We start from the raw sequence: 26,101 nt of genomic DNA, 5'->3' as shown, positions 1-26,101 counted from the left end.
TTCCTCAACTTAATAGATTGGTACACGTATTCCATTTCCCGTGATAGAGAAAGACAATAGATTCACCTCCTTCCCAAAAGTGCCTCATCCTGCTAGTCTTAGAAAGCCCCCTGTCGGACTTAGTACATGTAGTATACCACTTGAACATTGAACATCAACCACTTGGACAATGAATAACCAAACAATATCAAAAGGTCTTTAGACGGTTCTCCTTGGTATCCTAAGTGGAAGATTGTTTTTGCTGCTGCGTAATATATATACTAGTATAACGGCATATACCTAAACATTATCCTGCTAAAACCATATATTGATTGTCTTTTTTGCTGCTGCGTAATATATATATACTAGTATAACGGCATATACCCAAACATTATCCTGCTAAAACCATATATTAATTGTCTTTATTGGTCCTATATATATAGGCAAATTCCCGCAATTATTTAGCAATCAAGAATTTGTTTTTACTTTGTTTGAAAAGTCTCAGATAATGCAGTTTAATAGCATTTTGTATTCATGTAAGTAATTATGTTGCATGCACGTATACATGCATGTAATTTGTCTTTATATAATACGGTAGTATTTAGTTGTACAATCAAATATACTTATAAATATAAGCAGTGATGTTAATGTTGATTTTTTTTTTCATGGAGCAGTCGCAATGGATATTCTCGTTACTCCGACAATATCTGGTTCATATGTGTACATCCAGAAACATGAAGTCGAAATACTTTATAGCTATACAACTTTATACATATATGTATAGTACTTGATTTGATTTCTTTGGCTCACCTAATGCAGAGACCGAAGGTCACATGATTGCCTTGGTAACGGGTTCTACTCCCGCAAATAATGTGAGATTTTGTTCTTTTTTTGTGTTTGAATTTTCAAATTTTCAAAATTATAAATTTTGCATTAAACATGCAGCTGAGTACATGCAGCTGAATACTCTTCTTCTGGGGTAACATGTAAAAAGAGGAGGGGGATCCATTGAAGAAATACAAAAATAGTGTCATTTCCCAGTATATGGCATTGGTCTGAGTCTGGAAACGTGATAATCTTCTTATCATTGGTTTGAGACGATGAGTTATACCTATAATAATATTGGTAATCTAAAGATTCTAAAGTAACAACAGTAACAAAAGGTTTCTACGCGGAGACGGATCGGAGCCACAAGCTGCGGTGGTCCGGAAGTCCCCTGCAAGTCCCTAAACGCAGTTAGTGCGGCGCGTAGTTTGGTCTCGTGGGGACAAAGCCCCAATAGCTCAGCTCGTACAGAGAAGATGGGGCTTCACATTAATCCAACTATTTTAACAATCTTACGCCCTCCACCTTTAAGACAACATAAATACTTAAGTCTTGAAGTCATTATAAATAAAAAAAGCATTTTATACACGAATTCTAACTTTTCAAACTAGAGTGGGAAATTCCACGTTTTGATACAAATACATACATGTATATAAGCTTGAATCGATATATATATATATATATATATATATATATATATATGGGTCATTATCAAAATATGCAGACTTTTGAAAAATGTAAAACATGAGAAAATTATTGCTGAAAAAATTACTTTGATTGCAAAAAACACATTTAACAAACAATGAAGTATAACATCTAAAAATTTGCAAACATTGGAATCTACCATTTAGCTGATAATTAGACTAAAATGTAATGAACTGTAAAAATTTGGTCAGTGGTGTAACAGGCATATAGTATAGGAAAAAATTCTTAAATAGAATAAAATAATTCTTTTAAAATAATGGACATATAGTTTATATCAACAAACTTCATTTAAAGTTATCAGAATTAAATAACAGAAAATATTTGACACATTTACATAGTGACCAACATAACATTTGAGACAAAGTCTTGATGTTACTCAACAAATTTTTAATTTGAGCATTAAAAAGAACACAACTGGATTTTTCTTTTAATGGAGCATAAAAAAGACATTACTATAAATGCACTGGTGTTTTCAAATATACATGTATCATTGCCAGTTAAATTTATTTGGAGAAAAATGTACATGTTACACCACTGATTATTATGTTTTACCACTGACTTAAAGTTACACCAATGACCTGGCGATAATAAATAAGAGATAAGCGCATTAAATTTTATAAAATAAACTAATCTCTATTTTTGATTGCATTTAAAACATGATTAATTTGATCTTAAATAAACCGTTATACCACTGATGTATCCATAGTAAATGTAGCAGTATGACCCAAGAGAACAGATACTACACAAAGCTACATAGCCTATGTTATAATGTGATAAACATTCATCATTTATGTGAAAAACTTTTTTGTTCTTTCATATTAGAAAACCTTAAATAGCACGTTATCCCACTGACACAGTTTACATTGTATTTTTCGGAGTATACTAACATTTTCTGCCATATTTTCTATCACAATGATGTCATCACTGATACATTTATCTTTTTAGTAGCAGGGAATGATGTCACTATGATGTGGGGGATTCCAACTGTAGTACAATATTATTTACTTGATGTATTTTAAGATATTTTTATATAATTTGCCTTGTAACACCAATGACAAAAATTTTTTGTACAAGCATATATCTCATCAAATTCATTGTTTTTAAAAGAGAACTTGTTAAGGAGCATAGCAGAAATTAAAATATGAATGTTGTTTTGAAAATTAACGGTGATTTTTGGAATAAAACATCAATATTATTGAAGATATTGTAGGGTAAAGACGTTGGAAAAATTTAATGACAACATAAATTCACTGAAATCTCATAACAAATAATATTTTTTTTTATACTTTAAGCAGTAAAATTGTCGATTAATTTGTTCATCAATATAGGTTTAAGTTTCTAAAATCCAATGGTACTGTATATGTTCCCCAGAACATTATTTTTCCCCCTTTAAATTGACACTGACACAAAAGGCTGCATATTTTGAGAATGACCCATATATATATAAGAAACTTGTATCTTATTGTATAAAGATACTCAGTGCATTATCTCTCACTAATTTTTATATGTACCATTATCTCTCAAATATAAAAATTATGAGATTTTGTAACAGATATGATTGATGTCGTTAAGAGGTAAAGATACGGCGTTTAACTCATATTTTTTCAGTGAAAGAACTTTATTACATACTATTACAACTAACCCCATCTCCTCTTGAACATTGGGGTTGGTTGGGAAAACCTTAAAATGGGTTGGGTTCCTGTCCCCAAGCACAAAATGATCTCAATGATAATAGTATAATAGATGCATAATGAATAATGTTAATTCATAGATATTCGATTATATGTAAACTATCTTAGTGCTTCTTTTATACCTTTTCCTCTCAAATCTGCTGGGGTAAGCTGGGTTGAGTAGGGTCTCCAATAAAAACAAAGATACAAAATGTATTGTTCTGCTTGTTTGAATTAAGTGGTTCTTTAAAGCACATATACATGTTTTTAAAAAAGTTTTTATTGTGCATTGATATGCTCACAAATACACACAACAAATAAAGTACAAGGGGAATTGAATGAGACATAGAAATACGATTAAAATACTAGTAATGAATCGACTGTACAGGATGAAAGTTCACGCTCATTGTCATAGCACCGGACTGTGGGGTGGACTCCGGGAGGGGCCTTTCCATGGTTTATAGATGATGTATGCCATAAATAGATAGCTCACGAAGAGCAAGAGGGACACTCCAACAGTCAGTCCTTTAAAATGAAGAACGATATGAATAAACATTACGTTACATGTCCAAAACTTTATATATATATATATGAGAGAGAGAGAGAGAGAGAGAGAGAGAGAGAGAGAGAGAGAGAGAGAGAGAGAGAGAGAGAGAGAGAGATTTCGGTCACCTATCTTCTGTTCCTTAAGAATAGTAATGATATCCGACCCGGAGTTTGTCATCCTTATATCGAGACACGCCCCCTTCTTTTATATCTAAAAATAAATATGACACAAACAATCTCCACAATCCTCCGGATTCTCAAGCAATTAACAAAATCTAAATAAATTCAAAAATATCGTTTTTAATGTATATGCGGAAAGACCATTCACTTTAAAACTTGCATCAATATTAAATTTTTAATAAAAAAAAAAATTTCAGTTCGGATTTTGTCGACCTGCACGGAACGGTTTGAGCATTAGATCAATCCATCATGGCTGCGCCCTTGACTGAAATCATGACTTCCCGAATTTGTCGACAATTTCATCACAGAAAGAGCCTAATTAGGGTAAATAGTTTTAAAACCATGAAGTCAAAAGATAGTGGTGCAAAGTAATATTTTTATTTTCTTAAAATTAAATGTGTTCATTGTGTTGTTTTTGCAGTTGTTGCAAAGACGACACACAACGATGATAGATGATGACTCTCCCTCGTCAGAAGAGCAGCGTTTGCAAGAATTAAAAAGTAGTTTTTCAACTGGAACACACACTCCAAATGCTGAGAGGCCAATAATTCCCCTCGCAGCTCTACCTAAGACCACTAGAGCTGACACCACAGCTATAGAACATATCCCAGTTACAGAAAATGGCTATCAGTTCAAGAAACACCCTGGGCGCATGAAATCTGATAAGATCACTGAAATACCAGAGATTTTGGAAAACACTCTTGAATCCATCTTCAAAGGTATAAATAAAACATGTAATTTTGTAGGGTTATTTTGTTGTAAATATCTGGAATGATTTACATTTTTGGAACTTAATCATACATGTATGAACAAAGAAACCAATATAAAAAAGACAGAGTTTACACATAAAAATGTATATGTTACCTGCAGGTTTTTGCATTTAGATTCATGGAATTTTTTTTATCAACTGAACTTGGTATTCAAATTATATTTTGAATTCCAACCTTAAAGGCCGAACATTTTACAAACGCCCCCTTTTTCACATGTACAAACTTCAAAATGATGCCGCTTGTCAATCAAGTTTGAAACAATAGCACCCACTTTGATTGACGTGATCGTCCGAGTGTGATCTAGCCAGGTCCACGGATTTCTGTTTACTAGCAATTAACAACGTTATCTTTGATATCTTCCGTCATGTATGAAAAAGGGGGAATTGAAAATTGATTTTTAAACATTACCAGTATTAAAATTGATTATGAAAAATAATTATTCAGTGATTGAAATTACGCACAACTTATATTTGAATTATGTTGAATGTGTGTGACCTAATAAATTCCACGAAAATGCATGGACAGCTCCAAAACTGTAACATATAAAATTTTCTTTTTACAACAAACGTCCACTATGCTACTAAAGCTATATTTACTGGCAAATCACTCAGTTGCAAGTTGGTGCATGTAAACGTCACTCCATGGAAAACGAACTCCATTAATTGTCGACGTATAATGGCTGTCTTTACATTCCACATTCTTACTGATCGTATGGTTTTCTTATACGATTTTAATTGTTAAAATTAACTTTTTAAACAATGTCAAGTGATAAACACAATGCACTGAGCTATACTTTTATAGCAGAATTAATTTACTGCATTTTTTCAATTGTGCTTTACACGCGTGTGCTTACAGAAAATTCGGACGACACATACCATTTCCGTATAAAATCGCTGTGTATGGTCATTAGAACAATAAGATATTTTAACTAAGTTGAATTCTGACAAATTCTTTATTTCCTGTGTATTAATTTGCCTCCTGTGTATAGCGATTAGCAGCGTTCACGACCACAGGTAGACTGCAAGCCCCGGAGGCTTTCACACCTCTAATAATTAAGCCCCGCCCTCACCTGAGATTTACCTTTAAGGATTATGTTCATTTTCCATCTTTGTGGCTATTGTTCTTAGATTCCGAATGTAAGAGTCTTGAAACTGATGGCAGGAGCTTGTATAATCAGCTGATGAAACGACAACTTCCAGAGTCTCAATCATCTTTGACAGCTAGAGCTAGAAAGATTGAGCCATTTGTCATCAGCAGGCTGTCAAATAATCAGCAGGCAAAGTTGCAAGGTATTTAGGTACATTTTCCTCTCAGTTATTTGCAGTTTACCCTGTATATAGCAGTGATCTATGGTTTTTTTTAATCCTGAAGTATTAGGGTACTTAATTTCTTTGTGTAATTACATTTACTATGTGTAAGTATTGAACAAAGAAAGCAGTCATGTTATGTGGGAAAAAAGTAATGTTGTCTTATAATAAAAGACTTAAAAATTTACCTTCATAATTTCTTTTTCTTTTTTAAAGAACTGATTGCTCTGCCTGAGTTAACAGAAGATGAACTAAAAGAACTGAAAAATATACAAAATAATATCCAAAATCAAATCAAAAAGCGTCTACGTTTCACTACATACCACTACAGACCTTTACAGTAAGTAATACCTCAGAAGTAAGGCATATAATATCTAGGATTACTTTGAATTTAAATGTTAAATTTTGATGTGGATTAATTTCATACAAATGATTTATTTTTCCTCAGATACACAGCAGACTTTGCCCTAAAGTACTCATATTCCAGAATGATACCAAACTACAGTGTCTTAACAGAGTGTCTCAATGAGGTATGTTTTATGTACATGCATAGTGCCAAATGAAAATTTATATGTACATGTACTTGTGTTTTGATATAAAATTTATGCATATAGCTGACTATGAATTGAATCTTTTCCATAATTTACCCATGAATATGTCACTCATTGAGCACCTTATCATGGTATTTAGATCAAAAGGAGGGATCCTGATTTTGAGCCTCAGAGTTTATTAAACATGGGATCTGGTGTTGGGTCTGCTGTCTGGTAAGTTGTATTTTGTGTCCAAGATTTCCCAGCATGGAGTTACTGGGGATAATGCAAAGTTTCCCAAAGTTTTCCATGTTAAATCTAAAGATAGTATTTGCCTATTGCTGTGCTCTCTACTGGACTTTTTGGTTCAGAACATTACATAATTTTATTAATGAAAAAGGCCAAACTCATTTTTGATGAAATAAGTTAGAAAATAAATCTACAAGAAAATTAAATGCAAATCTGTTTTAAAAAGATTTCTAAAAACTTTATAATTTTTAGATTTGAATAAAGATTTTTGACAGAAATGATCACTATATAGATCATTAATTTGGTATTAATGATTTTTATAGAGAATAGTTCATACTCATTCTGATTTAAACAGTGCAGCTTTAATTTACTGGAACGTCATTAAAAAAAAACCCCACTTTAAATTATATTTTTGTAGGGCAACCAACAGATTATGGTCAGAGTCTGTTAGGGAGTACTACTGTGTTGATAATGCCTCAGAAATGAACAAAATGGCCATGCAGATATTAAAAGGTGAGTACCGTTTTGATTGTCAGTATAGATTAGTATGTGACCATGCATTCTCAGCTGCTATAGAAAATTAGGCTTGTAGAGGAATATCTTCACTACTTATGTACTAGTGATGGGTACAGATGATAACATTTATGGTTAAGCCACATAATTCTTTACACTTAGATTGCTATAACATGTACTCTCTTTGTAGCTGTTTACAGTCCAGACATATGTTTTTCCAAGTATAGCCCTTGATTCTTTAGGCACATGATTGCATGGTTAAAGTTTACTTGTTACACTTGTTTATCACTCCTTTGATATTTATGAGCAGATATTTATGAGCTTCAAAGTTACTAGATATATGATGCGATTGAGACCTGAAACTTTTTTTTCCAGATACACAGCATTTAGTATTAAAAGAAGACTGACAGATTCAAACATATATTTATTTGCTTAAATTGTTTTTACAGAGGGAGACATGAACAGGCAGAGTATGGTGATTCCTAATGTGTATTTCAGGGACAAGCTACCGTTACAGAAAGGTGTAAGTACAGAGTACACATATATTCAAAGTCTTGCAAGCTTCATTGTAAATTTTGATTAAAGTATAAATTACTAGTTTACAGAAGACGGTAACCTCCATATAGATTATTTAAAAAGATTCCTCTTAAAATAATTATGCTAATTCAAGGGATTTTTAAACTTGTCACTGCCGTGTGAATTTTGGTGTTTATTCCATTATAAAGAGAACTGCAGCAATAGTTGGTTCTATATATTCATTAGATAACTGATTACCAGTGAACAATTTATACAAAATATAATCTTGTGCTAAATGGTTTCTTATGTTTCCCAAACATATATCATTCTCTAATCAAGTCTCCACATTTGTCGACCTTGCTTGTTCCTGTCTGACCGAGGCCAAGTCAATTCATAACACTTGCCTTCTTACCATGGTACATGGTCATGAAATGTGAGCGCATGTACTGTGAATGTTACATTGTTTTGGTTTTATATTTAGGGTAGATTCTCATTGGTGATATGTGCCTACACATTAATGGACTTCCCAAATCAAAAGAGTCGATTACAGTTGATCAGGGAACTCTGGGACAGGACGGAGGACTATTTCGTAAGTTAGTCTTAGCAGCATGTAAATGGTTCATTTTATGTAGAAGCAATTAAATGATGTTTGTTTGAAAATACATATAAAAAAGAATCCTATTCTTTAACTTTTCATTTGTTTGTATTTACTACAGATATTGGTTGATGTTGGAACATATGCTGGGTTTCTTTTAATACAGGAAGCTCGTCGTAAATTATTGAAGGTAAATGAAAAGAAATTGATCTCTTTTAATAATTGTTTATTTACTCGAATAAATGTTATTGGTTGCTTTAAATAATTATTTTTGAATTCATAAATAACATTGTCTTTAAATATTTTTGCAGATGAATTTACCAAATGAGGATGTGGAAGTGAATATATTTGCTCCGGTAAATGAACATATAAATGTGTTTATACCTATGTTTGGTAAAACTTGAAATTCAGTGATTTGGTACATATATTTATGTTATGATTTATTGAACAAAATCAAATGATTATTTTTTTTTAATATTGAATTATTTTTATCAGAAATTTAGTAATTACATGTAGTTTATATATTTTAGTGCCCACACAATCAACATTGTCCCAAGTTTAGATATGCTCCAGAGAACGTGCCTTGTAATTTTGAGGTACAATGCCAGCAGTGGAAGGGCCAGGTACATACATGTATAACTGTGTTTATTTGTGAAGAAGTATATATGATATATATCCCTGGAAAAATTGGGATATATGATATACCCACTCAAGTGAACATCAAACTTTTACTTTAGTTTGTACAGATTTACATGTGAAATATTTTTTATTATTTTCAATTTAAACCAAATGCCATAGGAAGTAAATGAGGTACTGTGTATACTGTGGTTTCATTAATATTCAAGGGTATCAATTTTCGTGGAGAAAGTGAAAATCACAGTTTCAAGGCTATGTAAATTCGTGGCCAATGACCCCATCCGTACAAAATGTTAATAGAAATTGCATTTCAATGAACATTTAATTTTGTGGATCAACTGAAAAACAAAATCCATGAAAATTGGTATCCAATGAATATTGTTGAAACCACAGTATCTTTATTCACAAACTAAACATGTACATTTAATTCATAATTACCCCTACAAACCCCTTGTTCGGTGTTTATGTCTGACAGTGATATAAAAGTGTGGAAGTCAGTTGGAAGTCCAACCACTGTTTCCTCATGCAACAAGTATTGAGATCTCCATATCTAAAAAAAAAAAAATACTACATAATTATGTATTCTTTGGTTTTTCATGCCAAGATTTCAAAACATATGGTACATTGTAATGAGGAAGGCTGTTTAATATGTTGATTTATTTTTGCAAGTTACTCCCCTTTTTGAATTTCTAAATATCTAATCTACTTTTTGTAGTCTCAAGACAGAATGAAAGAAAGATACAGCTATGTCATTTTCAAAAGAGGAAAGCTTGCAGAAGGTATTTCCACCAGATGGACATAATACATGCTCAAGATAATGATTTTTCTATCTTGGACAAATAAGATCATATTTGTTTGTCTTTTGATTGATGCTACTTGTATTTCATATAGATACATGTACTTTAAATTCCTTATTTTACGCGAATACTTAATTGCGCGATTCCGCTGTTTTGCATCAAATCGTGAAAATATGAAATCGAGAGCACCAATTTTTTCGTAAAATTTTATATAGCTCAAAACTGTCTGAAAAATAAAAGCTAGATTTCTAAAATTTGTGAGGACTGCTTCTCGCAATTTTACGCGAATATTAATTCCTCACGTTTAATAAGGAATTTACAGTATTTGCTTCTGTAAAGCAGAAAACCTCCACATATGTTCAAATCATGATTTGTGTATATTTTCATTCTTTATTAATTTCCAAAAAATGTACACTACCATATTTTTGGTTTGACATTTCTTATTGGTAACATGCTGTACCTTCTTCTGATTTCAGATATGACAAATGAATGGCCAAGGATAGTGTTCTCAGAGGTCCTTCAGAAACGACACAAGGATATGGCGTACTGTACTTTATGCTGCCCTGATGGTACACTGAGCAGGAGATCGATCAGTAGAGGCCGTAATGGAAGGTGTGGCTTAGTCTGCAAAAATTATGATATTTTATAATAGAAGTAAAAACGGTGGGGCGGGGAAGACAGTACAAGTATATACAAATACAGTTAAATCACACTAGTACCAATCAGTGTCTTAAATGACAAAAAATGTACTGTTACAGTACATTCCTAATTAAACACAAGGAATAAATATCAGCATTAATTTGTGAGAAGCATCCATCAAGCATTTTATAATCTTGCTTTTATTTTTCTGGCAGTTGTGAACAATATGAAAGTATACGATAAATTGGGTGCTTGTTTTTTTATGTTCTTGAAATTTGACACAAAACAACGGAATCCCAGAATGAAGTACCGGTATACATACCATACTCGTGTAAGATAAGGAATTTATTGTTCACACAAAATCTTTGTTCTTCTTGCAAAAAGATGAAAAAAAAAGCATCACTTTATTATTTTTTAATTAGGGAGTTGTATCGAATGACCTGTGAATCTCAATGGGGAGACTTGCTTCCTGTAAAACTAGAGCATGAAAATGAAAGTAACATCACAATGGATCGTGAAGACAGTGCAGATGATGGAACAGGTTGGAACAACCTGGCGGAGCAAAACATGACAACAGATTCCAAAAAGACAACATCCCATACAAAAGACGTGTTTGATTGGGACTCTCTATACAATATAAAAGATGACAGTCCCAAAGAAAAATAAACTACTTGTTGTAGTAAAACATGTTGTTGTTATGTTTTATATTAAGGTCATTTTCAGTTTTTTGTGAGATAGAAAATTATAATTATCTGAACAATTTCTTTTTTGAAAGGGAACCCTTTAGACATATTACGGACAATATATTTGTTACATAATTACAGAACATATAGCTATAATTTAAAGAATTGGAAATACCAGTATTTGATAGATATGTGTTGGCTGCAATTTTTGCTCTTTGAGAATCTGTGACATCAATCGCATGGTTATACCATGTTAACTGATAGCTGTTACCATGCTTCACATTATTCCCAGTCGTCAAAGACAATTTAAATTTCCTGCGTTTATTTAGCTTACCTGAGCCAGAAGCTCAAGTTAGCTATTCTGATCAAAATTTATCTGTTGTTTGTCATCACCATTGTTGGCATTAATGTTGTCATAGTAAACTTTTAACATTTCACATTAATGTTTTTACTTCTTCTCCAGAGCCACTGGGCCAATTAACCAGGCTTGGCAAAAAAAAAAGGTACATTGCTATTTTGATTTTGATATTTTTAGAAAATCTTCCTATTTCCAATAAAAAAAGAGAAAACTTATTGGCTGGAAAGCTGAAACTTTTGTGAAAGCGTCCTCGGGTTGCATTCAAGTTTATTCAAATCATTATCCCTTGGGGAGAGGGGAATTTTGACATAGGAATATAAGTTTTTAAAAATCTTCACAAAAACCATATGGCCAGAAAAGCTGACACTTGAGAGGAATTGTTTTCATGTTGTGTATATTCAAGTTTGTATAGAAAAGGGAGAGGCATATACAGAGTGTTAAAGTTTTGCAAAGGAATAATTAGAAGAATTTTTAAAAAAAATCGATCCTCTCAAAAACTGTTTGACTAGAAAAGCGGAAACTTGTGGAGAAGCATCCTCATGTTATGTAAATTCAAGTTTGCATAGAAAAGGGTCAGGAAATGATAGGGGGTGAATTTGGCATTGGAAAAAGTACAGGAAATTCTTTAAAAGTCTTCTCAAAGTGAAGAAGCATCCTCAGGTTGCATCAGGGACATATTTATTGTTAGTATATACGTCCCTGGTTGCATGGATTCAAAGTTTAATGAAATCATGATTCCCAGGAGAAGGGTTGGGCCACAATGAGGGTGGGGTTGAGTTTTTACATGGGTATAAAAAGAATTAAAAAATCGTTAAAAACCTTCTTCTCAAAATCTAGAACAACAAAAGGGTCTCAATGTTGGAAATATATTAGTATAGTATAAAAAAAATATCAAAATCTTAACACAAGATCTACTCTTCTACTACTGTGAAGATATTTTGAATTTGATGCCATATAATGCTCATTTGATTAGAATTATGGCTTTTGTTGCTCAGCTGAATGGCGTGGGCCTCCAGGGGCCTCCTGTTTTTAGTTATCTTTTTGTGAGTATGTATACTGACATCATCGTTTCGAGGAAGAGTGAAATAATTTGTATTATTTTCAGAAGTTTGTATATGAATTCTTTGCCCCCCCCCCATCCAGGGACAGGACACACACATCGACGGATTCTATAAATTTACACTGAACTTGTCAAAATTATATTTATCAGACCTAATGTTGTAAAATTAAAACAAAAACGGTGAAATAATATTTTCTGACAGTGTTGACAGCTAGCACATGGCATTGTTTACCGAAAGGCATTTTGGTACAAAATGACGTCACGAGCGGAACCAAAATGGCGAACATAGTGACAAGTAAATGACAATGAATGAAAAGAAAAGACGAATATAACTATGTGACGAATTCCTGAAATATGTTTCACTGTGACATACTTCTATACAATCATGGGTAAATCTTGACGATAATTGTGGCACCAGAGCCCCCATGGATCGCGTTCGACAGTTACTGAGCGCCTGTGAGCACGGGGAAGCTCCCGTTGTGCAAACTTTGTTGGATGAGGGTACAGATGTTGATTGTGAGGACGACGAGGCTGAGATTACACCGCTTCAGGTATGATGAAAGTGAACATATGACAAGGTCCTTATTTCATTTTGTCTTTACGTGATCTGCCATGAATGAATTATTAATGTCTGGCAGTAATCTCATCAGCTGATCTTTGGTTCAGAATGTGTATGTTGGTAATGAGGCCTATTACAAATGTGTATAAAGACTATATATTGTTTAAATTGCTGATATTTATTTGGTTTTAATAAAACCAGAGATTTCTGTGAAATAGATAGAGATGACATCCCCCAACATACATGTACATGCACATATTCAATAATATTAAGCATGTAAATTTAGTTAGAAACTCACAAAAAACCACTAAATCCATCTAAAATTTTGTATTTGAATCTTGGTTCATTTTCCTTTCATTAAAGGCATAAGTATTCAATTATGATGCATGATACAAGTATATTCATTTCTCTTTTATTTTTCAGACGGCTGCAGCAAATGGACATGATCACATAGTTCGGCTGTTACTAATGCGGGGAGCTGCCCTTAACAAGGCCAACAGTTATGGCTGGACCCCATTAATGCATGCCTCTAGAAACGGTCATCCCATTATTGTGGCAACATTGCTTCAGCAACGCCAAGCTGATATCAATGCAGTCACTGGTCTCGGTGCCTCCGCTCTCACATTTGCTGCTAGAGGTGGCCACATCCAGGTGGTGCGGCAGTTAGTGGAGGCTGGAATAGAGTTGACTTTGTCTGGTGGTGCTAATGAGTGCGATTTTACACCACTTCTGGCTGCGGCCCTTTACGGCCATGACGCAGTGTTGCGTTTTCTATTGGATCGCGGTTGTGATGTGAACTTTAGGACGTCTACGTCCGGCTTGACACCACTGATGGTGGCAGCCCTGAATGGACACATGAAGACAGCCCAGATTCTAGTGGAGAGAGGAGCGGATCCCAATGTGACAAATGCTGACAATAGGACAGCACTAGATATTGCCACGATGAGAATGAAGAGAGAAGTAGCTGCCTATTTAGATAGAAAAACAACTAACAAACCAGAAAGGGGTATGTCTATATACCGGTACATGTATGAAAAAGTATGTTATAGAAAATGCTTTGTGATTGATTTAAAACTGATGGTAAAAGAATTGCTGTGGTCCTTCTTACAAAGTTTATACTAAATATCTTAAAAATCTTATAAAATGATCAATTTTTAAAACAATCATTATTTATTTTAATCAGTATAAAGTAAATTTAAGTTTATCAACAAGCAGTCTAAATATGTTAAGACATAAGTAATTCATGTATAGTTAATGTTTCCTAACATTCAGTAGGTATGTACCGTATTACTTATTAATTATTAAAATTTTGAATTTATTTCATATTAAGTGTCTAAAATGTGAGATATTGATGAATGTATTTTGATGTTACACCAAAAGTATTTCATACCCTGAAGTCTCAGATTATAACAGCTGCTGTTAATGTATAGCTGAACAACTATATAGACTAGGCATGTAAGTTTACAATTTTGATTGACAATGAAGTCTGTGTTACTTCATCCCTATTCAAAGTTGTATAAATGCACTTCCACTCTGCCAGGCATATTCTCTATTGACTGATTGATGGCATGTGTAAACAGTCTGTTTCTGCGTACAATTCTCTTGATTAGGCCACTGATAAAGAAACAATGAAGTTATTCTTCTACTTGATGCAAGACAGGCGTGAAATTTAAAGTACAATTTATAGCGGCACTGTGAAATTCTTTTGTAACATTACACTGAGATTCATTCAGAAATATCGGTGGTGGATTTATTGACACTTTATATTCCCTAACTGCAACATTAAATATTGATGTTATCAACCTATCAGGGTTTTAAAGTTATTCTCTTTGGCAGTTCTTATAAGTAATGCATATTGTGTAAAGATGAATTTCATCTGAAATATTTAAGTTGATACTAATGCATGTTTACCACTAGACTAGTTCACAAAAATGATACACATTCACATTCACACAGTAGCTGTAAGATGTGCATACAAAATGTTCAGTCAGTATTTAAAACAAAGAGGGAAAAATTCTGAAGAACGTGAAAACAATTTTTAGTTATTTTATAGAAAGTTGATTCATCTTACCCCAAATATTTATGCATGGATAAATAATTTATAAAAATTGAAAAGAATGTCAATAAAAATTACTTAAAATTTACAGCATATCAATGTGAAATAATATTGATTAAGGAAAATACATGAATTTCATAAACACATACTTATTTGATTTATTGTTTGTAGCTGCTGAAGAAAAGAAGCCAGACATTATAGAAGCAATGAAGTTTGGTATGTTGGACATGGTCATAATTTTGAGCTTTTAAATTACTTCATTAAAAAGGACAAATGTATGTATCTGAAGTTGCAATAAGTTTTAGTAGGAAAAGCTCATTCATTGTCGAATATGGGGTTTGAATTCAATAATATTTGTGGACATCTGTGTTTGTGGATTTAAATGAAAATTACAGTTTCAAGGATATATAAACTCATTATCAATGATTCTGTCAGTACAATGTGTTATTAGATATTGCACTTCAATATACATTCAGTTTTGTGGATCAACTCAATAGTAAAACCCTCAAAAATTGCTTAGACTTAAATCTTTTGCTTCACATTTTTAGGAGACATAAAGAGAATACGTGCCATACTGGACCAAGATCTAAGTCAGAGAGATGCCTGTTCCCCGGAGGAGGGTGCCACTCCCCTTATGTTTGCAGCCATGGCTGGACAGCTAGACATTGCCCAGCTGCTGGTTGAGAGGGGCTGTGACATGGACAAACAGGACAGGATCAGTGGATGGACAGCTCTAATGCAGGCCACGTATCATGGGTGTGTACAGTAGCTGTTAGTACCGAGGCCTGTTCAGCAAGTGGGTGATCTAGAAGGCTCGGCAAAATCAGCATTATGTGTATAAGGAATTTTGTTGGTGGTCATGAGCGCAAGCTTTGCTAACAGGCATTGGGTTTCGCATTGTTATCATTATGCAAACATATTGGTACATGTATCTGTAAAACTTCACATACATTGAAAATTACTTCCAGAATCCAACATACCCCAGCATTTTCTGATATACATGCATTCAAAATGTATTAACTGCATGAAATGATAAGACTTTTAGTAAATAAATGACTAGTAGTGTTATCTTTAGTTGAGGATTCTAATGAGTGTTCCAGCTGTCTTACTTTTTCAAATAATCTTTGGTTTCCAGGAAGAGACCAGTGGCATTGTATCTGATAGAGAAAGGGGCTGATGTGACAATCCAGGCCAAAAATGGGTGCACTGCATTTGACATGGCTTCTCTCATAGGTTTGTTTATTTTTCAGTTTTACATTGATTAGGATTTTTTAAAATTTCTTAATGAATCAAATTTATAGCTTAAAGTTTGATTTACCTGTAATTCCCTGTATCTACAGATGATGTGGACACAGACTTGCTCCGACTTCTGGCTGCCAAAGCCATGACTGTCAACAAAGTAGACAAATCAAAGAAGCACTGGTCCAAACAAAATGGTGTGTCAGTGTCCGCCTCCACTGATGTCAGGTGTGTACAAACAGGTGTAGTTAAGAAACTTGTCAGTGTGGATTGAAATTTATCCGGAATTTGAATTGAATTTTATTTTAATGTGATTTTTCATCTTTAATTGGGTTTGGTTTCAATTTGTTTTAGATCTTGAATGGAGTTTGATTTGAATGTTTTTGAACTTGATATGTTCATATCACAATAGTTACAAGTACCAACATTTTAGTTGGTAAATTATACCATTTACAAATTCCAAGCACCAATCATCATTAAATTTTACACAATACATTTAGGCTCAGTGTATAGTATTTCGTTTGTTATACACTTTTGTCCTGTTCATTTTGGCACCCAATTTTAATTTGTCTATTGGAAATGGCAATTAATTTAGTATAGTAGATTAAAACTGTAGAAGTTTTATTTGTAATTCCAGCATTGATGATACGCAAAAAAGTGGGCTGCGGGTAAGTAACTGTTCAATTACGACTGATTCATACCTCTCAAAAAGTTGCGCAGGAAGTGAAAATTCTACAGGCAAAATTCTTTCTTTTGATACTTTATGTACTAAGTTTATTATTTTTATCAACAGGGTTGGTTGAGTAGATTGTCCAATCGTTTCCGTAATATCAAGAAGATTAATGTCACAAACCGACTGGCCCCTATGCCTACATTGGAAACCTCTAAATCTGTCCAGGATTTAACTGTCAAAAACAATTCTAGTCCCACTGTGGTGAGTTATGAAGTGTTTCTTTGACTTTAAGGTGTTTTTTTTTATCAAAACTAACTTCATGTTGAAATAAGATACAAAATATAATGTCAAATTATCTGTAGGTTATCTAATACATGTACTTGTATTTAATGCAATATGATTTAGATTTTCTTGCATATATGAGTTTCCATGTGTAAAGTATTTTCTAATTAACATATTTAAATGTCTATTCCTATAGCCAAAGAAAATGAACAACTTTGTTGATCCAATACAAACTTTGCCAGTTACTAACTATGGAACCATGACCATGGAGAACAAACAGAGTGCCTCCCGCTACACTCTGGTAAGTCCACTTGACCAAAAGCTAATTATTTTTTTAACTGGGCCAATTAGATTGGTTAAATTTACAGTGCATGACTTGTGCATATTTAGTTCTTATTTACCTGGTACTGTTTTTATAACTCTTCTTGTTTTTGTTTTTTTCATTTAATTCATGGATCTTCTTTAATTTTGATATTACCTACATTCTCTAACAGAAACTGCTTGCTCATTTTTATATGTTTCTCAAGAAATGCTTTTATTCCTGTTTGATAGGACATCAACCCCATAAAATCCAACACTACGAGTGATACACTGAAGCCTGTTATCCCCCCATTTCTGCCACAGCCTAGCTTTGCAATAGACGAGTCCACCCCTGGCCGTAGGTCCATGAGTACTGCAGGCTCGGACACTGCTTCTACTATCATGGTCAGTCACAATTATAGTATGGATAATAACTGATATATACAACAAAAGAAAATTTTACTAAAAGGATATTGTTTTGACAAAATTGTAAACGTTGATCAATCAGTTGAAATTTCTTAAATTGGTAAGATAGACATTTTCACTTGTCAGAACATTTCAGTATACTTATTTATTGTACAGTATGTATGGAAAACACAATGAAAACTATAATGCCTGTTTAAAAAAGAATTTATCAATATTAGCTACATGTACCTTCAAATAAATAAAGTCCATTGTCCTCTTTACAAAGCCTTCACCAATCCGTCCAATGATGAAGCCAATGAAGTTCATGCCCCAAAAGTCCACCACCCTAAGCTCCAGTCCTGTCAGTCCGTCCAGCTCAGCTCAGCTGTCTAATGGCAACAGTAACCATAGCAACCCTAGTCCAGGCTCCTCAGGTATGACCTATATTTAAATTCAACCACCAATAGTGTAGCCATACACATGTATGGTAGATGAACTATCTTGGTGAATGATGGTCTCAAAGAGAGACACTGATTGTAAAATATTGAAATTGATTTTTGTTTTTCTAAACAAAACGAAGTAGTTACTATAAAAGAGAATTTGAATGAAAGCATTCTGATCACTAAGTGAATCTTTCCAAACCATGTAACAGCTACATTAGTTTGTTACAGAATTGATTATCAGTGCATCATTACTTTTGTCAGAGTATACATGTACCTCTGTATTTCAGGTGATTACCAGCAGAACGGTTTCTTCTGGAGTCAGTCCAGTAAGTCTCCGTCCATGTTTGCCCCTAGGACGACCCCTCAGAAGCCGTTCTACATGAACAGAAAACCAGCGTCAGTGCCTGCCACATTTAAAACCACATCCAACACCACCTCTCCCAACAGCTCCACCAGCGGTAGTTCATCCATCACACCTCAGCGATCACACGGGAGGAGTGCATCATCCAAAGGCAGTACCACATCAACCCTCACCCCCTCCCCCTCTCCCACACCTGGCAAGGTCAGTTATCATCAGTATCTCTCTGGTTTGAGTGTTTTGTCTATAATTTTCAACCTAATGATAATAAATGTTGTTTAATTGTGTTTATTTATTGTAATAGAATATAGTAAATACATACTTTATACAGGGGAATATTCGCCCCCGTTTTATTTTCGCCTTTTTCGCCCTTGTTGTCAGTGGGCGAATTTCAGACTGGGTGATTCCTATGTCACAAACTATCTTTCTTTATTCACAACTTTGAATTCAAGACGGGGTGAAACCATTTGCAAGTGAAAAAGGGCGAAAATAACATGGGGCGAAAATAACCCTGTATACAGTACATCTTCTTTTGAGTTTTGTGATGGGTAATTCAAAATTTTTACTTGAATTTACAGTATGGAGAAGACCCCAATCGTGTTCTGAGTTCTCTTCATGAAAATGACGGCTCTACTGATGGTACTAATATTCTGTGTCTAGATCTGATAAACATGAAGTTGATATTGATTAATAAGCTCAAATCAATGCTTGATTGTAATTTCTTTTTTGAGATGTTCAAATCCACAAGTTTTCTTTCTTTACTTGTATTTATAGAGCTGTCTGGAATTCTGAAGAAACTATCTCTGGAAAAGTACCAGCCAATATTTGAGGAACAAGAGGTCATTGTTTTTGAATTACAAACTTTATAATGAATGAACATTTAAATCAGAAATACAGAAATGCTTGGTGTGGCAATATGCCCCCACTAACAAACAAATTTTGATAAAAAATGTTACATGATATTTTATGTTAGTGTTTTTGTACTTATTTGTAAAGGTGGACATGGAGGCATTCCTAACACTGACAGACACAGACCTGAATGAGCTCGGGATCACTCAGAATCAGGCCAAGAGCCAGATCCTGACAGCTATCACTGAACTCAATACCGGAAAGGTACACTGGAAACACCCTGTCCTATAGTTCACTTCCACAATTCCCTGTTAGGAAAACCCTCAAAGATACATGTATTTCCTCTTCATCCGAGATAGATTGATGTAACAGTTTTTCATTGAAAGAATTTGTTTAACAGGGTAAAGACAGACAGCAGTTTATTGATACCATGACTTCATTCCAAACAACTCTAAAGGCAAGATCTACTGACAGTCAGTCAAGTCTCTCCTCAAGGTAATTTATGGTAGTATAAATACAGTATAAATAGAGTGCTCTAAAGGTAAATATGTGTACAGTTTATAAGATACCCTCCAGGTACAGTCATCCTCTTGGAGGAGGGATGAGGCAAGTGAATTACCAGAAATCATCAGGTTCTATAAGTTTTTCCGATGCTCAAAGTATTTTTTTCATCATAAAAATGTTATTTATCCTTCAAACTAAATTGAACAAAATAAAAAGAAATTCAGTTTCCATGCATTTTACGAAGTTATTGTAATTTTGCTCCCAATGTATATAATGGAATAAATATACCAGTTTGGATCAAATTACCGAAAAAAAAATGATTGTATCGGTGCATCGTAGGGTCGAACCCCCTTTACCAGTGTGTAAATCTTGATGAAACCACTAAGCTACCATAAGCAGTTTGTTGAATAAATGATGGTAATATTTAAACTACAAAACTAATTAAATTTGTTGACATAAAAGGCAAATTTATGGTACAACTAAAAAAAAATCCAGATAATTACATTTTCAAGGGATGGTTTGAAAAATGGGTTATGAGTTTTATATTTTGCAAAAACTAGAATTCTTTTTATTTTCAATCACAGGTACCAGTGGAGAGAACCCAGTGAGCTTGGAAATTCTTGACAGACAGGTGTCAATCTTGCAGGTACATGTATTACTTACAAACCCTCTGCAGTTACTGTACATTAAATGTACACAACAGGCACCTGCTGATGTAGTGAAGAACAAACGACCGATCACTGGACAATTTGTCACCATCACCATTGCCAAGATCCATTTGATATTTGACGTAACTAAACTGTCAGAGTCAGGGCTGTTATACATGTAACTTCTGGGATGGTGTATATGTAACTTCTGGGCTGTTACACATGTAACTACTGAGCTGTTACTCATGTAACTACTGGGCTGTTATGTACATGTAACTACTGGGATGTTGTACATGTAACTTCTGGGCTGTTATACATGTAACTACTGGGCTGTTGTACATGTAACTACTGGATGTTACACATGTAACTACTGTGCTGTTATACATTTAACTACAGGTATGTTTCACATGTAACTACTGGGTTGTTATATATGTATAACTACTGGACTGTTATACATGTAACTTCTGGGCTGTTACATATATAGGTAACTACTGGGCTGTTACATATGTAACTACTGGGCTGTTACACATGTAACTACTGGGCTGTTATACATGTAACTACTGGGTTGTTATATATGTATAACTACTGGACTGTTATACATGTAACTTCTGGGCTGTTACATATATAGGTAACTACTGGGCTGTTACATATGTAACTACTGGGATGTTACACATGTAACTACTGGGCTGTTATACATGTAACTACTGGGTTGTTATTATATATGTAACTACTGGGCTGTTATACATGTGACTACTGGGCTTTCAGTGTACACATTGTGTATTTGTGCAGTGTCACTTAGACACACCACATTGGATGAGTGTGGCTTTTGTTCTCTGCCAGATATCAGCTATATCCAAGTAAACTAGAGCTGAAAATTATGATTTTGATACTTACATACATGTCTTTGCATGTCAGTTTATGAGATTTGAAGCAATATGCACAGATTTTTTGTATTATGCATTGTCATGGAAAGTCATACACATGAATTTTATGGCTGTTTTACACAAAAATGAATTATATTTGAGGTGTTTTCAGAGGAATAATTTTCAGCAAAATCATTTCAGGAAAATTTTGCCTATGTGTGATATTTTGACATGATTTGAAAATGAATTATTTATAATTATTAAATATTTAAAATGTTTATATCCAATGTATGCAATACATTATAATCATGTGTGCATTTAGTTTGTGTTATGATTATTTTTTATGTTGCTGAAGAGCAAGAAATATGTATTAAGGTAGTACAAAACACAGTGAAATAAGTTATAACATCAAGTATGGCAATTTTGCATCATTTCAACTTGAAATCTCCAAGATGTCCTAAACATAGCCATTGTTCAATATTTTCCTTCCATAAACAACATTTTGATCTTTGTTACATATCAATCATTCTTTTGAGTTTTTGTCATATCTTAAGTTTGGCATTCTGTATTTACTTCTGAATTTGCAATTTTGCAGCTAAATGTATATGTGTTCTATTTTTACATCACAGTTTACTCAAATATTTTGGTTTTAATGATATATTTTGCTGAGTTTTTTTTATACCAACAGGTTATTTTTATTCTATTGAACTCATGAAAAAAAAAATTATAACAGAGAACAAAATATCGTAGTTTAAAAAGATGGATTCAAGGAAAAATGTTAGCCTATGTGTTTTATACTACCTTATTACCGGTACATGAATATGTAGTATTAAATCTGTTGGAACAGATGTGTTAACTTTTTTTAGACAGAATCTTTTATTTACATTAATGCAAAGTGCTTGATTTTTTTCTTTTGATTTTATTTATTTTTGACTTTGTGTTCATTTTGTTGTCATGTTTACAACAATTCAGTGATAAGCTTTTTATGATTTTTTTTTACATGCATACCTATTTGTTTTAAATCCATGAATCAAACTGCTGTGTAGATCGATTTTTTAATGATTGTATTTGTCCATTTATATCATTATACATTTGTTTTTATAAGTTTTGACACATCTTTTGTATAAAGTATTATGTTGCCTTAGATTCTAATGTTTATATACATATATTCTAGTTGCATTTAAATTGTGTTGTTTGAAGATTTGCCTTTAAATGCCAAAATATCTCCATGTAATAGGGTACTTTAGGTAGAATCAATTCAACATCTGCAATACATTTATGATGATCCTTAAATTCTTTTTTGAAATCCATTGAAACAAAGATGAAGGTCCCATGAATCTCGATATACCAATATTGTAAAAAACAAGCATCAAAGAGAGAAACCAAATGGTTGTTTTCCTACATATATGTAAGCTCCCTTTAAATATGAAGTCATTTCTTTTAATTTAGTGACACTTAAAGAATCAAGAGCTATAACAACTAAATTATTATTGGTGATTTGTTGAACTGCTGAGTTTTCATGTGTCAATTTGTTTTATGAAATATTGGATTGTCACCCTTGGTTAATGAAATTCATTTTTTCATGACTGTTTTTTCATGAACTATGATGAAGGCATTTTAGATCATTGCACAGAATAGGGTAAAACAATGGATTTAATGTTAGAAAATGAAAAGAATTTTCATCTCTTAAAATACAAAAACTTATATTTTTAACTTGAATAATTTGGATTTGTCTTGTAAATTATTTGATTTGTCTCAAAGAGAATCAAATTGTTAGATCTAATTCTGTCAAAGAAACATGTATCACTCTACAACATGATCAGCAGTGTTTGTATGTACATGTATATTACAGTATTTATGTTGCACTCAATATTTGCAAAGATTTCATAACTGAGTTTACAGCCAAAAGTAAAGCATCTTGTATTGACAGATTATTGTTATCAATTGTGCTATATGTATTTGGTGGTCACAATTAAAACACTTGTACAAGTCAATCTGAACCGTCCTTTCTTCTCTAGTGCGCCATAAGATTGTGATAATGGCACCATGTGATAATTTTGTTTGTAACATAAAGCTTTTGTAAATGATTGTTGAAATATATTTGTATTTATAAGAATTATGTTGAAATACATGTATAAGTAATATATTCTTTGTTCCAAGTACATGTACTAGTATTTTTCTTCAAACAACATGTCTAAAACAGTGGGAATTTAATTATTTGTACCATTATATGACATTTTGACAAAGCCAATACTCTTGTGCTATTATAGTGCATTTTGGTCATCATGGATGTTCTACGCAAACACAATATATGTCAAATATCACCTATCTGTGTGTAAACAATCAATAAATTATGAATGAATTGATTGATTGGTTTTGATTTCCATGAGCTTTCAGCTTGATATGACATCAACGTGTCTTATCATTCTTATGCTTAGTTGAAAAGTTTGATTAATCTGATAGAACAAACATGTAAGCTTTAAAGAGTCGAAGCAAGAAAACTTGTGACCAAATTCTGGGGTCTGTTGTTGAGGTGCTCATCATTTCTTTCCATCATAATTTTCACTACTGAGCCAATTTTAACCAAACTTGGCACAGAGCATCTTTTATGGCCATTTGAGTTTAAAGTTTTTAAAGTTATAAAGATTTAAAAAATCATGTAAGGTAATAAATATTGTTCCTGTAAAATTTGGATAGTGTATATTTAACAGGTTAGGTCAAAGTTTTGGGATTGTTAACAATACTTATCATACTGGGTAAATGATTCAAATAAAGGAGAATTTTCAATTACAGACCAAGAGTTCTACAGGGCACAAATATTTTAAATGCAGTAAATAGCGGTAAGAAATAAAGTAGCTGATGATGGATTTTATTTGGCATATTTCAGATAAGATAAAAATGTTCACAATGAGGATATAAATGAATTGGGAATTGGGAATTTACACAAAATAAACGGACAATGGGAAATGTCAACAGTGTCATCAAGAGAGTCTCCTTTTTGTCCAATATTTTCATGTTATGGTTAGATCTGTTCACTTTGTCTTTCTTCAACAGACCTCCTTAGGCTGTTGTGTGGGTAGAAGTCCAAACCTCTTCTTTAACACTACTCGCTGTTTGGAGAATTTGTCATCAGGGGAAAATCTAGCAGGGTGGGCTGAGAGGGTAGGTCGTCCCATAGGATCCATCTTCTGTTAAAAAAAAAGGATAATGGTGATATATAGATATGGCTATATGTACCAGTGATATTTGTTTTCAAATGGTATCATACTTGCACCTGATAATCTTAAAATTTGTACACAACATACGGCATACTCCAATATCAATTTCCCAACTTTCATTCATTTTTTTTTTATCCTTATGCATTAAGGTCAGACGACACGTTCCTCAATTTTAGATAACTTTTTCCAGGAATTTGTTAATGGTTTACTACTACTTTGACAAGCCTTCTTGCAAAAAATTAGGGTACCTTACCAGGCATTTCTGCAAAATACTAGAGTATGCAATATCCTATATAATCTTCTTGAAAATACACTTGAATTGCTGATATAAAAATAAATACATCTACACCACAGCATAATTCACTATAATAGAACTATATCTCTGCCGGGGCGGGGCTTTGAACTCCCGACCTCTAGAACCTATATGCTTCTGGCAGTGAGGGGCCACCGTTCTAACCACTCGACCATCTAGACATATAACCACATCCAAGTAAATTTTGATCATTTGTAAAATAATTATAAAATTAAAGGAAGTGAACATGAAAAAAATAATTGTTGCTTAATAAATTTTAAAAGCCTTTTGAAACTTAAAAATGAGGTCTGTTACCTTTTTGTTTATTTCTATCAAGAGATTTTATCAATTTAACACTCTCAGTGAAAGGTTTATGGAGGTAATCCATTATTTCCCAGCATGCATCTGTTCTCTGATGTAGATAAGCCACATTGCTGCTGGTGACTGGGTCAATGTTGGAACTAGGCCAGTGTTTATGTACAGAGTTGATAAAAGTTACGAAGAAAAAATATGCCTTGATGTGAAGAAAAATTTTGTGTACTGTCATGAGAAGACAAGGATTTAGTACATTTCTATAAATGAACCTCAGATAACTATATATGATTTGTACAAAAAATGAATAGATAAATAAATTTGTGAAATATAAGACCATCACATTCCAGATGTTTGTACGGAGATGTGGCAGTCAGTGTTTACATAAATAAAATGCTGTTCAATTCAAATTAATATAAAATTGTAATTTCATTTTCTTTGTGGGGTTTATTATATTCTTACCGTTACTTTTTATTTAAATGCCCTGGAAATTTTTCTGATTTGTTTTATTTTTTTATACATAAGATCTTGATGATATGTACG

The 26,101-nt window shown here is 33.1% G+C and overlaps 2 protein-coding genes across 4 annotated transcripts; both read left to right on the top strand.

The window, feature by feature from the left end:
* The first annotated feature begins 4,072 nt into the window (after positions 1–4,072).
* On the top strand, positions 4,073–11,142 carry LOC128188713 (methyltransferase-like protein 17, mitochondrial). The gene is made up of 15 exons (XM_052859935.1): positions 4,073–4,229; positions 4,327–4,624; positions 5,803–5,964; positions 6,199–6,322; positions 6,431–6,512; positions 6,673–6,746; positions 7,180–7,274; positions 7,724–7,797; positions 8,272–8,379; positions 8,507–8,575; positions 8,697–8,741; positions 8,916–9,008; positions 9,737–9,800; positions 10,295–10,430; positions 10,880–11,142. Exons 1-15 carry the CDS (start codon positions 4,155–4,157, stop codon positions 11,121–11,123), a joined length of 1,743 nt encoding a protein of 580 aa, XP_052715895.1. The 5' UTR covers positions 4,073–4,154; the 3' UTR covers positions 11,124–11,142.
* Positions 11,143–12,800: 1,658 nt separating this feature from the next.
* LOC128186903 (ankyrin repeat and SAM domain-containing protein 6-like) lies at positions 12,801–24,102 on the top strand. Of its 3 annotated transcripts, none has more exons than XR_008243996.1 (18): positions 12,801–13,109; positions 13,541–14,123; positions 15,345–15,389; positions 15,722–15,929; positions 16,309–16,406; positions 16,514–16,640; positions 17,050–17,080; positions 17,206–17,346; positions 17,564–17,668; positions 17,920–18,072; positions 18,359–18,506; positions 18,803–19,077; positions 19,452–19,512; positions 19,648–19,712; positions 19,870–19,986; positions 20,123–20,217; positions 20,811–21,403; positions 21,502–24,102. XR_008243996.1 is itself a non-coding variant. In XM_052856866.1 (17 exons), the coding sequence occupies exons 1-17, from the start codon at positions 12,984–12,986 to the stop codon at positions 20,848–20,850; spliced, it is 2,418 nt and encodes an 805-aa protein (XP_052712826.1). In that variant the 5' UTR covers positions 12,801–12,983; the 3' UTR covers positions 20,851–24,102. The 3 variants fall into 3 exon arrangements, 1 of the variants encoding a protein (XP_052712826.1); XR_008243995.1 differs by having other exon boundaries at positions 20,811–21,426; XM_052856866.1 differs by having other exon boundaries at positions 20,811–24,102.
* Positions 24,103–26,101: the final 1,999 nt, after the last annotated feature.

The sequence above is a fragment of the Crassostrea angulata genome, chromosome 6 (assembly GCF_025612915.1).
Source record: "Crassostrea angulata isolate pt1a10 chromosome 6, ASM2561291v2, whole genome shotgun sequence".
Classification (NCBI taxonomy): domain Eukaryota; kingdom Metazoa; phylum Mollusca; class Bivalvia; order Ostreida; family Ostreidae; genus Magallana; species Magallana angulata.
This window is presented reverse-complemented; position numbering and strand designations above follow the sequence as displayed.

Coding starts and splice junctions, on each gene's coding strand:
- LOC128186903 (XM_052856866.1), top strand. CDS start 12,984: ATGGATCGCGTTCGACAGTTACTGAGCGCCTGTGAGCACGGGGAAGCT. Junction 14,124..15,344: donor AACTAACAAACCAGAAAGGG/GTATGTCTATAT, acceptor TATTGTTTGTAG/CTGCTGAAGAAAAGAAGCCA. Junction 17,669..17,919: donor GTGCCTCCCGCTACACTCTG/GTAAGTCCACTT, acceptor CCTGTTTGATAG/GACATCAACCCCATAAAATC.
- LOC128188713 (XM_052859935.1), top strand. CDS start 4,155: ATGGCTGCGCCCTTGACTGAAATCATGACTTCCCGAATTTGTCGACAA. Junction 6,747..7,179: donor GGTGTTGGGTCTGCTGTCTG/GTAAGTTGTATT, acceptor ATATTTTTGTAG/GGCAACCAACAGATTATGGT. Junction 10,431..10,879: donor AGTAGAGGCCGTAATGGAAG/GTGTGGCTTAGT, acceptor TTTTTTAATTAG/GGAGTTGTATCGAATGACCT.